Genomic DNA, 15,225 nt, shown 5'->3' with positions numbered 1-15,225 from the left:
TAGTCTGCGTGTTTATGTGAGATATTCTGTCTTTCAAATGTCTTTTCCATTGATTGAAGGTTTGAGTTAGTAATGAAGCAGACAAGTGATTGATGTATAAACTTCCTGCTTTCATTATGACTTCCTTCACTTCAATAAAGAAAGAGTGAATCTGTTTGGATGCAAATTAGCTTTACTTGTAGCCATTTGTCCTTTAAGTCTGAGAGTTGATGCAGTCAATTAAAAACATTAATGACAGCTACATATAAAATCATTCATAAGACAGTGAGAATGAAGCTAAATGAAACAAGTAGTGTTAGTATCAGTGTGAAGGATACAAAGATGTAGTCGTCCATGTATCTCTTCTTCAGGTTTTCCACGATGGCCTCTTCGGTGATCTTGGACAACAGGACCATGTCGTCCACGCCGCTCTGCTTCACATTTTGACTCTGCCAGTGATACTTGGCCTGAATAACACACCACAGACACACACACACACACACACACACACAGAAGAGAGCGTCCAGTGGAAACGTGAGTAAGATGCAGCTTGTTTGACAAGAGGTAGTCTTTGATTTATAAATCTTTCATCTTCAATTAAATAATGTAAATAAAAACACAGATTTATGAGGTTCAGTTTACCCGTCACACAAAAACCTACTCAGCCTCTGAAGCGGCTAATATCCTCAGCAGAATGAAAAGGCATTTTGCTGTTTGTTTTATATATAAATATACTTCTCCTTTTATTTCCTCTTACTGAGTCTGTATTCTTAAATTATTTTATTATATAGCGGAACTATGTCTGTAGCATGTAAAATGTTTTATGTTCAAAAATGTAAAGAAAATAATAATTAAAATTAATTAAAAGCACTATGAGGAGTTTTTCACCAGCTGAGAAACAGACTGAAACCAACACTGATGCCTCTTTATGACCTTCAAAAGCAAACAAAACCATAAACAACAACACTGATACCTTCTCTGTTGTCATTTTTAAAGTCTTAAACCACTCAGAAAGGGTAGGTGTCAGACCACATGATTGACATTTGGCTTGAGAAACATCCTTTTCCGGCTGTTTTCTTGGCAAATAATCACATTGAGTGATACTTGTGGCTGTTAAAAGACAGTAGGGTGAGGTTTTTGTTGAAAACACAAATTTTGCATGTACAGAACAAGAGATAAGAGGTAACACTTTGTCCACAATGGGGTGCCAAAATTGATATAAATCAAAAGTTCCTCAACAGCTTTAATCTCAAAGGATTAAAAAAATGTTTACATTTATTTTTCAGTGAACAAATTTGTCTCGTAAATTTAGAAGACAGAAATTTAAGACTGTTGAAATAAAATTTAAAAATTCCTGTGAATCCAGATTTTTGTGTCTTTGCTGAATTTGACATCTCAGGCTCCTCTAGTAAATACAAATCAAGAAAGAGCTGTTAATGAGACTGAAATGAAAAAAAACAATCAAGAGAGAAATAATTAAATTAAAATTGTGAAGAGTGAAGAGCCAGGAAGACAACTGGGTATTCAGAAGTGTCTTGCAAAGTAGGTAAATGATGTCTGGCATCAGTCTGCATGTACATTTTAAAAATGTCACCCACTGTGGGTGCCACTAAAGGAAGCTGTGGCTGTTTGCTTAGCAACAGGTCACAGATGAGGTGAGCTAATATTCTATGAAAAGATATTTTAGAGAAGCACCACAGTGCTTCTGTGAAACTACAAAACCACCTAACAGCAGAGCTGACTTGAGCTTTAATGACTGTTGTGTTGTGAAAAGATATAATTAAAGGGTGTCACGCAGACCAGGACAATCCAGGTGAGGTAGATGTTGACACCTTGTTTCAGCACCCTGAGCTGAGTCTGGGGTTTTTCTCCTGGGTGTGTTTGATGTGGGGAGTCGTGTCAGTGCCATGTTGGTTGAAGTTGGTTGAAGTTGGTTGAAGTTGGTGGAAGTTGGTTGAAGTTATCAGAAGTCTTGTGTCAAAGTTTAGTGGTTGAGACACTTTAGTTCATTGATTGGAAACATTTACCCACTATGAGACTGAGCCAATGAGAAAGAGAAGAATATTTGTGGTTTAGGCGTCAGCTGAGAAATTTATTTCAACGCTACTAGAGAGCTTAAAATTTCCCACCTCGCTAGAAATGTCAGCGTCCAGTTTAAACATCAAAAACATAATAATAGGAATTAGGTCAAGCTCCATTAATTCTAGGCTCCAACTAATTCAGCTCACCGTCATTTATCGATTGCACTACTCCAAAACTCAGTTCAACAGGATCTTTCCCTCCATCTCTGCAACATGTGACAGGTGTAAATCTGGGTATGAGACCCTGGGTCATCTCTTTTGGTCATTTCCTAAACTCAAAAACTTTTGGGTTAATATTTTCCAGCTGTAAAGCAACAGATATAACAATCATTTGTCCCCTGATGGCCTCTCTGTAATATTGGGTTGCTCTATGTCTTGACTCTCCCCTCTGCGACGCAGCAGGCCCTGAGGTTTGTCTTGGTGGTAGCGAAAAGAGTTATTTTAAGAGAGTGTAAATCAGCCTCTCCTCCCTGCTATAAAAAGTATCTGAATTATATGATTTCCTGTTTGTATCTTGAAGAAATCCAATATACAATGTCAAATACCCATTCTAAATTTCTTAAGATTTGGGGACCCTTTGTGGAGTTGATCAGGAAGGAGAGAAGTCAGTCTGAGAACTAACTATGACAGTATACTGAACAGCATTACAATAAGGTTACAATGATATTGTGTTGTGATATTCTCTGATCCCTGCTCTTTTGGCCTCACCATGGACCCCTCATAACTTTACAAGGACTTAGCCTGTTAGCATGGAAGAGACGCAGCTCACGCTGTTTTAGATCATGCTATATTTCATCACAGATGGATTCACTGAATCAACACGTGAGAGGAGATAAGCTCAACAAGCCGTGGCAGAGATCGCCGGTGTTTTGGTTTAAACCGTGACCCTGTTTACTGCCGACTTTCAGCCGGATGCGTCCCTCATAAACGTCTTTAGACGATCATTAAATATCTGATGAGGATATTGAATCTTAAAACTCCCTCTGTGTTTCAACAGCTGTGTAAACTCCACAAACACTGACACGTTCAGCTGAAGGTCTCCAGTTTACAGGGTCACTTCTAAAACCGTAACACCGGGAGAGACACATTCACGGTGCGCTGAGAGAAGACTACTGTTACAAGCTGCTAAATCAAGAGAATCACAGCTTCTTCTTTTGAAAAGTACACACACATACAAAAAAGATAGAACAAATAAAAACTAATGAAAGAAAGAGAAATCAAGTGAATCACAGATGTGTGTGATGTTATTGTGGACGGCGGGCAGAATAAAAACACTGCGGTTAATCTACCAATCAGACACGTTCAGCATCGCAGACCCTGCCCCCTAAAAGCCCCGGGGGCTTTGAAAAGTACTACCCCCCAAGCAGGGGCTTTTTAGGGGGGAGATTATCTACCCCTGAACTAAATTTAGACCCTGGTTCCTCCGGTCGAAACGCATGTAGTTCCGGGGTAATGTTCCTCCGGTCGAAATGCCCCTTTTCTGTGGACTCTACTTCTAGCCATTCATTTATTGGTGGACCATCCATCAATGTGTGGACTGACACGGTTGCACATCTTATCTCTTTTTCTGTCAGTGTTTTCTTTTGTTGTGTTTATCTTTTTTTTGTGCGTGTATGTCCTTATATGTATGTTGTTATAAATATAACAAATCTTTATAAATAAAGTCTTTAAAAAAACAAAACATAATAATATTTAAAGCCTTTTGTTTGGTTCAATTATTTGGGGGGCATTCTACTGTGGCCCTGAAGGTTAATAGTAATAAATATTTCAAAAGTGCAAAATAAAGTTCAGAATCACAATATACATTTCAGAGACAGAGACATATGTCTCCTCTCTCTTTCTGTCCTTTTTTTGTTGTACCAGATCTCACATCAGGGATAAAACTAGAAGGAAAATAAGTGATAAGAAAAAATAATAAATAATAATAAAAAAGAGGGGTAAAATAAATCTGTGATTCTGAAATTTATTTTGTGATTCTGAAATGTATTTTGCGCTTTTGAAGTATATATTACTATTGGCCTTCTGCCTTTAATTGATAGGACAGCTGAGGACGGACAGGAAATGCGGGGAGCAGAGAGCGGGGGGGATGACATGCAGCAAATGGTCAAGGCCGGGAGTCAAGGCTTGGAGTCAAGCCTGCCGGGAGTCAAGGCCGGGAGTCAAGCCTGCCGGGAGTCAAGCCTGCCGGGAGTCAAGCCTGCCGGGAGTCAAGCCTGCCGGGAGTCAAGCCTGCCGGGAGTCAAGCCTGCCGGGAGTCAAGCCTGCCGGGAGTCAAGCCTGCCGGGAGTCAAGGCCGGGAGTCAAGGCCGGGAGTCAAGGCCGGGAGTCAAGGCCGGGAGTCAAGGCCGGGAGTCAAGGCCGGGAGTCAAGGCCGGGAGTCAAGGCCGGGAGTCAAGCCTGCGTCCGCTGCAAAAGGACTATCCTCTGTACATGGGATGCAAGCTTCGACCGCTAGGCCAACGGCGCCCCAATGCCTTCTGTTTAAGTGGTTGCATAATAAATGTGAACATGACATATGTTGTGTATTATCAGTGTTTTACATCTAAATTCAAATTCCCCAGATGAAGCAGTGATCTAATTAAAACACATAAGCGAAATCAAAAGCGGTGTTGAGGTCTCTACGATATTAATAATCTCTTTCATCCATGTGTCTGTTTTCTCTCTTTAACTTATCATCACAGACTTCCGGGAAGAGTTTGGCTTCATGTTATATTCTTCAAATTAAGGACAAGTTCTTTAAAATGCACTAAAAGAAGAGTGTTACTTCACTTCTCTGTACTTTCCAACTTCTCTTCAGTGCATGCGTCACTTAATCCCAAGCCTACTGCTTCACTCTGAAGTTAAACTATAAAGAAGTGGATGACGATCATAAAGTTAAATGTTCAAAATGTTAAAGGGTAAAGGATTATTTGACACTGTTGTTTCTAAGAGATGTCACTCAGAGAGAAGTAACTCACTGTTTATTGCAGGTTATTCTCTGCAGTGGTTTAAATCATATTTAGGCCGTAGTGTTTATAGAAGCAGGACTCTGAGTTGAGTGAACAAACAAACAGTAATGCCCACGCTCATGGTCATGAGGGAACATGTCACCCAGTGTAACTCTGTCAGTTGTTTTTAATGGCTTCTAATCTAAGATGGAAAGAATACACTAAATACAGGTAATTGTCTCAGTGCTGAAACCCTCAGACATGTTAAATCCACAAGACTCACACTCACACTGAACAGCTGTTGAATATCTCTTCTCAAGATCACAGGTTTGAGTGTGAGATGGTGATTTCAAGAAGCTCTGCTGCTTCTTGCCAAACTGCATCCTTCCTCTTTTATAGTACATCAGGGCACACACTGAATCAGCTACTGACTTCTGGGTCATGACAGGGTAAGACGATTGGACGGTCTGAGAGTAACAGTGGTCAGGTGTGCTGGACGAACATCTGGGGCGTGTAGTCAAACGGTCAGCATGCTTTAATTCAGGCGGACGTCTACTTAGTTTGTCTTGGGAAAAGATCAAAGTTGCTGGAGATCAGTAGATTAGTTAAACATAACACCTCCAATATATGATGATTTTTGTGTATGATAATCTAAAATGAGTCATCGTGACTTTGGCTTACACAAGAGACACCAAGACGCATCTCCAGAGTGACAGTCTTGTGTTTGAACCGATGTTGTGTTCAGTCCCCAGTCTCCATCCTGATGTAACTTCAGGTGCATTTTGACCAAGAGTTCCGGGGTCTTTTAGCCCCCAGAACTACTTTCCCCGGAACCAAAAGGTTCCTGTGCCCCCATTGTTGTCTGCGTTTCGACCGGGAGCTGAAGTCCTGGGTACATTGTGCAAATCAGGCCAGTTATGTATGGAGAAAAAATTATGACATTAAATAAGATTTTGAAATCTTAATAAAAAACTTAACTAGTTTGCATTCCCAGGAACTCCCTCTGTGTTTCAGCAAACTCCACAAACACTGTTACATTCAACCAAAAGCCCCGGGACCTTTGAGATTATCTACCCCTGAACTAAATTTAGACCCTGGTTCCTCTGGTCAAAACGCATGTAGTTCAGGGGTAAAGTCCCTAGTTCTTGGGTAAAGTTCTTGCGGTTGAAAAACGCCTTCTGACCTTTGCTTCTGTCATGATTATTACGACCACTAGAGGCCGCCTTTTGGAAAACCTTCTTGAAGCACAATCAATGCTCTGCTCTCGTGTATTATTTTGACAGCTGGGATGTTTTTGTTTACTATAAACAGCAATCGCACAGACTGTGCAGATGTTAGCTGTAGCATGGTAAAAACTTCATGCATGTATGAGAGCTTGTCTGAGTGTTCATCATCTCAGGGGCTGAAACATGAAGACAACTCATTTACTTCAGGCTTTAAAAAAACTGCATTGCAAAGACCAAAACTCAAGGCTTTAAAGCAGGAAGTGGTGATGCCAAATTAGCCGTGTCAAATGTTTATAGGGTCTGTTTTTCTCTCATGTCTACAAATTCACAACACCTGGGATTTTAAAAATGTAGCTCTAGTGAAAGTTCAGTTCAGAGAGGAAGACTATAAAAGCAATCACAGCAGTTGTTTAACTCTCCTCTCCCTCATCCAATGGCTCACCTGCTTCCAGCTGCACGCTCCAGAGCTGTCATTGGTTAATTAGCGGCGGCTGTCATCCAGTAGCTCAGTGGCACGCCCTTATCGTCAGCCTATCAACTTTCTGCTGACTTTTTAAATGTGTCTCTCTCTCCAGCTAGTTCATCTTGCATTGATGGTGTGCACCCCTCCACCCCTCCACCTCCCCATCTCCACCTCCCCATCTCCACCTGGTCTCTGCAAAGTCTTCAATTCCTAGGATCCATCAACCACCACCACCAGAGTCTGGACTCTAGGGGGATTTCTTCTGCTGCCAAATTCACACATCCTACGCTCACAAAAGTATCCCCATAGAGTCCTTACGCCAAAGATTTCTGTCAAGTTTCATTATTCATTAAGTTGTAATAAATAACATTTAATATTCAAAGTGTGTCTCCTGATTGAAATGGCCACCAGCATGAACCTGACCTTCCATGACTTGGTATGCAATCACGCCACATCTGCTCCTGTGGGAACACACAGTCAGACCTGGAGTTTACTTCTCGTTCATTTGTCCAAAGACTAATGTGCTTTAATCAATCCTCTCAGATTGCAGCATCAATAGTCTCCTTTATGATTTAGACGTCTGAACTGTTAGCAACTGTCATGGCTCCCAAACTCTCAACAGCTACCAGTTTTTACTAGCAATCATTTTTGGTATGTGGTATGTCAAGTCTTCTACAGATTTATACCAAACATCCAACACCGAGCTACTTCACCATGATGGAGGATGTGTGGTATCCAAAGTGAAGTTTTGGTTCTGGTACACAAAGGCAGATGAAACTGCAAATGAAAACTAGCCTGTTCCGCTAAATGTGGCTCATTAACATAATGGACAAAGTGCTCGTTATAAGAAGAATAATTCAGAATATGATTCTTTAAAAACCTCTAAACCTCAACAAAATAAGGTATCTTTAAAATCAGCTGACCTCAGTGTGATCAGCTGTTATTGAGAAAAACTTTTCTGCTCTTCAGATGTGAAAAATCACAAGTCACACATTCATGTTCGGTTAGAAATGCTAATTTCTGAAGCTTGCAGAGCCAAAAACGAAATGTCAGTCATCAATGTCGTGTTGTGGTTTATTGCAGCTGTGATCTGAAAACATGTCCGCATTAAGCTGGGACTTTTGGCACAGTTACAAAAAAAAAATAGAGCAAACCACTCAGCTGTTATCTCTGCGTGTGTTGCTGCAAGTCACTTCAGTGTTTGCAGTTCAGTCATTTTTGCTCCACATCTCTCACTTCTGACTCTTATTTTGAAAGGATGCAAGCTGCAGTATCAAGACAATCAATTTAAAACCTCTCAAATGTATCTGAACAGGTGGCTTTCAAAGTCTGCTGGCTGTATGATATGGCTTTCACAAAGAACCTGAGGTTTGGATGTGTGAGGACCGTGCAGAGGGTGAGGAGGAAGTGTTGTGACAGAAACTACAGGCCTCTCCTGTCGTCCACTTCCCCCTCACACACACACACACACCTCGTTGCCATCTCTTGTGAAACTCAAACTCTGTACATGCTACAGCTTCTCTTCCTGCAACTGCCTGCAGCTTGCTTTACTGCCCCCCCACCAACCCCACCAACAGGGCACAAACATCCTAAAGAGATAAATCTTAGAAACTGAGATTACAGTACAGCCACTTGAAACCAACATCTCTTCCAGATGATGTCCCTTTCTGCTTATTTAAATATGAATGACACATCTAATGCTGATTTCTTGTCTTAGCACTCCTACATTTACATTTTAGGAGTCCAAACTTATGTTTTGAAAGTTAAATATGAGAATAAATCAAGCACAGCAGCAGAAATTTGCTTCCTTGAGTGTGTCTCATTGAAAGGGTTTGTCATGAAAAAGAGGAAATTCGTTTGTTGCTGCTGCTGGAGTTGAATTTCCCTGCAGAGATGGCCTCTTTGAAGAAACAAATCCCACCCATCATCTTTTAAAAACTACATTTTAGGCCTTCTTACACTGAAACTACAGACATGAAACACAAATTACAACGAGCTGTCGTCACTTTCAGAAACTTCTATCTTGTAGAGAAAGCTTCAAAAGCCAGGATGAACATTTTTGTGAACAGGAAACATGAGAGACAGCCTTTTTAGGAGTGAACACACAAACCAAGTGAGTGAAGGTGTGTGGAAGAAGGAATAGAGGTGTGGTACTGTACCATTGTTCCTATGGGCCTCTCCTCCTCAGGTGTCCACTGTCAAGAGAGTGTGTGCGTGTTGTTAAAATCCACAGGTGGAAGTCCTCAGGCTGCAGCCATCTCTCTCACACATACACAGCAGGACAGTCAGCCAACAGCAGCCAGCTAAAATCTACAAGACATCCACTGCGACAATTCAAACACCTACTTCCTCATCCTCCCACAGATGCACTGTGTGAAACAAGAACTGTGCTAAGACAACACACACACACACACACACACACCACGCAGAGTTTAGCCGCTACTTCTGTATTTCTGTCGTCAGAGGGAGGACGAAATAATGACCAAACAAGCAGCGTGATACGATTCAACAACAATGATGCAGAGTGATAATAATGAGCTGCTTCAATCTGTTGCCCAATGATGGTGTTTCAGTTGTGAGCTGCCAGCTCCACCCAGCCTGTGGTTACTTCTCTGTATGTTTGTGTCAGAGGATCTGCTGCTTCCAACGCCCAGGGTTACTGATACAGGGTCACACTGAGTGCACACTCACACACACACATCTGTCAGCGGTGTGTGTGTGTGTGTGTTTTTGGAGGAGACACATTTTTTTGTTTTTGCTGTTAAATCTGATTTGGGTGAGAGCAGCGCGGTGAATCAAGATGAATGTGGATCCAGTGGTAACTTTCAGGAAGTGGTCTGGAAACCTGTGAATGGGAGCAGGAGGTAGAAGAGGACACACACTCAAAATATGTAAATTAAATCATGAATGTAGTATCTAGTTCTGCATCATTCTACATCCGTTTAGTAACTTTCTGTCTTTGCAGAAACTCTGCCCCTTTCTGTGAACTCTTTTCAATTCTCTTGTTGACATTTTGCATCTTTTAGGGCTCTTGTATCTCTGTAGTGACTTTTTTTTTTACATCTCTCTAGTCATGTTGTATCTTTTATGGTCTTTCTGCATGTTTTTTTTCCTCCATCCAGTTTCTTCCACTCATCTCCAGCAGGTTGGCTCAGAAGTCCATCTCCGAATCAACATTTTCAAGCTTTTCCTGGGATCTCAAGGTCTTCCCAGGCCAGGTGAGCTGTGTGTGTCTCCTCCCAGTTGGACGTGTCTGGAAATCCTCTAAAAGCAGACAGACATGAGGCATCTTCATCAGACGCCTGGACCACCTAAACTTGCTCCTGTTAATCACTCAATCTTTATTTATAAAGCGCCAAATCACAACAAATGTTATCCTCAGACTCTTTCCAAATAGAGCAGGTCTAGACCGTACTCTATATTCTATTATTAACAAAGACCCAACATCAAGACAGGCTAAGATCCAGTCCCCTCTTACAAAGAGGACTCAGTCTGATCTCATCTTAATCCACCATGAGCAGAGCACTTAACAAAGACCTAACATCAAGACATCATCTGCAGTCAGGCTAAGCAGGTTGGCTTGGATGTCGCTCTCCTAAGCAACATCTTCCAGCTTCTCCTGGAGACCCCAAAATGTTCCCAGGGCAGATGAGATACCAATGTGTAGTCCCGCTGTGTGCTCTGGGTCTGCCCTCAGGTCTCCTACCAGTTGGACGTGCCTGGAAATCCTCCAAAAGCAGACCCCCTGGGAGGCATCCTCTTTATTTACATATCGCCAAATCACAACAAATGTTATCTGAAGACTCTTTCCAAACAGAGCAGGTCTAGATCGTACTCTATGTTCTATTATTAACAAAGATCCAACATCAAGACCGGATCAGATCCAGTCCCATCTTACAAACAGGACTCAGTCTGATCTCATCTTAATCCATCATGAGCAGAGCACTTTGCAGCATTTAGCAAGTTACAGTGGCAAGGACAAACTTCCTTTAACAGGCAGAAACCTCCAGCAGGACCAGACTCATGTTAGACACACATCTGCTGAGACCTACCGTGTTGGAGAGAGGGATAGAGGGAGATGAAGAGAGAGAGAGATGATAGTGGTGAGACGGATAGTAGTAGTTGTAGCAGCAGCTGGAGTCTGGCACGTCCACAGCAGCAGAGATCCAGAGGAACCTACGAGACAAGGGAGCTCAGGGACTCCAGGAAGGTCTATGGTTAGTGACTCTAATGGGACAGGAAGGGGTTAAGTTAAGTGACAGGCAGAGAGAAAGGGAAGAGAGGATCCCAGTGTGTTGGTCTAAGCCTATAGTAGCATAACTAAGAGCTGGTCCAAGCCTGATCCAGCTCAAAATATAAGCTCTATCAAAAAGGAAAGTTTGAAGCCTACTCTTTAAAGTAGAGAGGGTGTCTGCCTCCTGGACCCTGACCAGTAAATGATTCCAAAGGAGAGGTGCCTGATAACTGAAGGCTCGACCTCCCACACTACTAGTACAGTAACAGTTTATTGAATGAACCCTGTCTTGTTTGCTGCTGTGAGGAATGTCTCAGCCTCAGACAACAGTAGGAAACGGTTGCTTCATCTTTTCCATGAAGGCGGTCGGATCCAGAAATAGACGACCATCACTGATGATCTCAGCCTCTGTCTGGAGGCTATTTTAACTCACCCACTGCCAAACCTGTAATGCTGATACAAATAACAGAAAGATGAATGGAAAAAAGAGAAGTCAAAAGTTCTTAGAATCATCAATGCACCTTGTTTAATCACTTTAATATTTCCTTTTAAAAAAGATGTACAAAGGGGACGTATGGATTCATCTTCTATAGAATGAGACAACATACAGTACATGTCACGTTATAATTATCACGTGTAAAACAAAAACAAACATTAGCGATACCGTCCCTCTTATTTACTCGGATAAAACGGGCTCACTCCTCAACGTGAACCTTGAATATAGGCACAGGTGGATACAGAGAAACAAACACGTACATTTGGACACGGAAACAGGATATAATCTGGCAGAGAATGTGCAACTGAAAATGTTTCAGTTCATTTTTCCATAAACTCAGTCTCTGATAAACGTAAGGTGATTAGTAAGTTTTGAGAAATACAACCAAAATGAACCTTTAATTCAACATTACCATTGTTGCTGTTCTCCATGTGGGAGGTTTGGAATACTTTGTGATATTTGAAACCTTTTGCATAAGCTGTAGACCAAAAAAACTGATTCTAGCCCCCCTTAACCTTTGATAAGAATACAATTTTTGTTGTCTTGAGGGTCAAAAATGAACCGCCACCATGTTAACAAAAAGATAAAACACAGAAAATTATCTTTTTTTAAACTTAGAATTTCCTAACTTTAACACACTACTATGAGAAGACAAATGAAGCATTATCTTTGTTTAAATTTAAACTACAGACCACTGAGGGACAGAAACTGTAAGTAGGGATGCACCGATCCGATCCTGGAATTCGATATCGGCCAGATCGGACTCAAGAAGCTAGATTGAATATCGGTGACAAGGGGCCGATATATTGTGCCGATCCATATGGCAGATCTATTCATCTCAGTTCTATGCTTTTCTGTGTTTACAACACCCATGTGCGTCTCCTACGTCATCAGCACCGGCTGGTCTGTGCATTTTTGCCTGGTGGAGCATGATGGAGGATAACTACAGAGGCTCTGCAGTTTAGCTGCATGTCACGCTTCTTTTGCTAACAACTCCACTGGAAACTTGCAACATGTGCAGCGCTGAAAAATATAATGGAAGCCCAAAGGAAGAAGTTTACGTCAGCTGTAGCCGACTGCAAAATGAAGATTAACTCACCAAACTGCTGGTACACATTTATAATGTCTTGATTAATGATACTGTCAGTTTAAAAATGTTCAATTTATTCTGGTTTACAAAGTCAGAATAGCCTGAAGTTGCCAAAACATGATTATATCCTCTCATTAAGGAATAAAGATTGTTAAATTAATACTGTGATCAGATCGTCTAGTGTCGATATCAGCAAATACCAAAGCCTAGGTATCGGTATCAGGACCTAAAAAGTAGGATCGGTGCATCCCTAACTGTAAGGGGCTGTTTTTTTAAACCCAGCAGTCATCATTAGATACCAAAAATACAATCATACACTCAGACATTTTTCTAACTTGTAAAAGGGAAACCCCAAGTGTTCACAACATGTAAGATAAATGGCATGTCTGTTCTTATTTTAATGTTAAATTTGATTTAAGTTGTTTTGTTTCAGGGTTTTGTAAAAGGTGGTCGATTTTGAGAAGTCTCAGAAAACAACCTCTTCATTTTTTAATCCCAAAAATGTTGGAATAACATATTTTGTGTTGGTTCTTTCAGAAATGTTTACAGTATCTGACATACTCCTGTTACTTGCACAATAAACTGCATTTGTGGATTTTAAGAGGTAATGTTAACCCAAGATCTGAACCCAATGAGGACCCCTGCTGGTGAGTGAAGGGTCAGTTACTGCACTTAAAAGACTGCTATGATAACAAAAGGCTCAAACTGAATACTACAAACTTAAAAGGAACAGATGTTAAAATAATAAATCAGAAACAAAGACAACAACACTGAACTATTAGCACCAATCCAAACCAAAGCACCACAAGAAAAGAAAAAAAAAGGAACAACACTGCAGCTAATCCCTAATAAAGACATAAAGACGTACTGTAGCTTCCTGTCTTTACATGAAAGGGTATGACATGTGGTGATACACAGAGCTACTGTCAGCAGAGATCAGTGTGAACATGTGTGATGCAGTCCGGTCAGAGAAGAGTTCAGAGCACAGCGGACGTCACAGCGATGACTGAGCTGTGAGACTCTGAGGCAGCTTTTCTAAAAGTGTCTCTGCAGGACGGAGGACGGCTGAGACAGCGTTTCATTGAAGCTGTCAGAATATGTATTTGATGAGATTGAAGTGATGACTAATCTGAGTCAAGTGACACTTAAATCACATCCTTAAAAGGGGAAACACATACAACAGCATATTCTGTGTCTGACGTGTGATTACGTCTGTCATCTTAAGTAAGACTGCTGAGGGGATTTTATTTTGAGGAGTGTTGACTCGGCACTGACCGCAATAAAAGATAAAGACTGAACAGACATTTTAGAAGCCAAATATCCTCAGGACACAATTCATAAGTTGATGATGAGTCAGTGTTTTTGTTTACAGCCTGTTTTTGTCTTCGCTCCAGGTCGAGGATCACACGGGATGAGTTTAAATTACTTGGAGACATTTAGGGCAGCAATCTTTGCACAGCAGATCATTTCTGACAGCCATAAACACATCAGATCTGTGCCACAAAGATATCAAATATTTTATGGGTGTGTAAATCCATCCTCAGATTATCACTCCTGCTATAAAAAGCAGTGCGGTCAGAGGTCTTCCACTCCTCCTCCTCCTCCTCCTCCTCCTCCTCACTGGGCCTGTTCCTGCTGGCAGAGCTCACTGTGCCTCGCTGTGCTCAGAATTTATACTCACAGTAAAAGTTACCAGTATTGTCAAATGAGTGGAAACATATGGTGAAAACAAACTCCACAAAAAAAAAAAGACAGAAAGAAATCTACAGCACAGCTCGGGGTGCTGAGGGGTTCTCAGATACTGACACTCAAGGCTTTTGGACGGGAGAGTTTGCATAGTTTGGAGGACAGCTGAAGGACTCTGCAGGTTGTGTTCACCTCCATCTTTAAAAACCTGCATTGTAATGGTGGACTTGAAATTAGACCACAATGGACGGATTGTCTGAATTAGAAAAACGGTGTTCTAACCTGTGATGCAGATCAAGAAGTGTCCATGGTGTTTGTTTGTTTTCATTGCTGGATTACATCACTTCAGTGTCTCTGTTTGTGGTACGAATGCAAATGAATAAAAACCCCTCAGGAGGTCCAAAGTTGGCAGCTCCTCAGATCAACTTCTAAAACTGTTTATTCTAAAAAACTTGAGCTAAGCCGAGTCTTTTAGGTTCTTTTAAAAGCTGCAACACTAAATCTGCCGTGTCCACTAACGCCATTTTTTGTGCTGGCAGCGCCTGTTTTATATTCAAATCCAATGTGATCCAGCATTTTCCATTTCCAGCGCAAAACCTCCCTCATCGTCTGATGATTTTTGGAACATATCAATGTCACTTCTTGATCACTGACCAATCAGAATCAAGAAGGGGCAGGACTTCTGATATAAGCTTTGTCAACAAAAATGGCGGATGCTATGGTATGTTGGGCTGTGTTCGAAACTGCCTGCTATACTATCAGTACGTACTGATTTGGGCAAAATTCAGTATGTAGTATGTGAACAAGAGCAAAATCTGCAGTATGCCAAAACTCCCTGGATGTCTACTGATTCAGGAAAATTTCACAGCATGCATCTGACCAGTCTGCCTCGTGTACTGTTTCCCACAATGCACAGCACTCGTTACGCTTTTTCTTTCTTCTTCTTTTTTTGAGGGGGGGAACTCAGTTTTTAGGTGATGTGAAAATTATTAAATTCCATATAAACCACTTCTTTACTTTTTAAATCATAAGTGATGCTAAAG

General features: G+C 41.3%; 1 protein-coding gene across 1 annotated transcript in view; it reads right to left on the bottom strand.

The window, feature by feature from the left end:
• Nucleotides 1-9,224, bottom strand: part of myo1f (myosin IF) — a 34,013-nt gene extending 24,789 nt beyond the window's left edge. Inside the window, exons 1-2 of the mRNA XM_034677683.1 lie at nt 8,836-9,224; nt 318-446 (exon numbers count right to left, since the gene is read on the bottom strand). Of these exons, the coding sequence (XP_034533574.1) occupies nt 318-446; nt 8,836-8,838 (132 nt within the window). The 5' untranslated portion in view covers nt 8,839-9,224. The remainder of the gene's footprint in view (nt 1-317; nt 447-8,835) is intronic.
• Nucleotides 9,225-15,225: the final 6,001 nt, after the last annotated feature.

Source organism: Notolabrus celidotus, chromosome 2 (assembly GCF_009762535.1).
Source record: "Notolabrus celidotus isolate fNotCel1 chromosome 2, fNotCel1.pri, whole genome shotgun sequence".
Taxonomy (NCBI): Eukaryota; Metazoa; Chordata; class Actinopteri; order Labriformes; family Labridae; genus Notolabrus; species Notolabrus celidotus.
The sequence above is the reverse complement of the archived record's forward strand: the minus strand, read 5'-3'. Positions and strand labels throughout refer to the sequence as shown.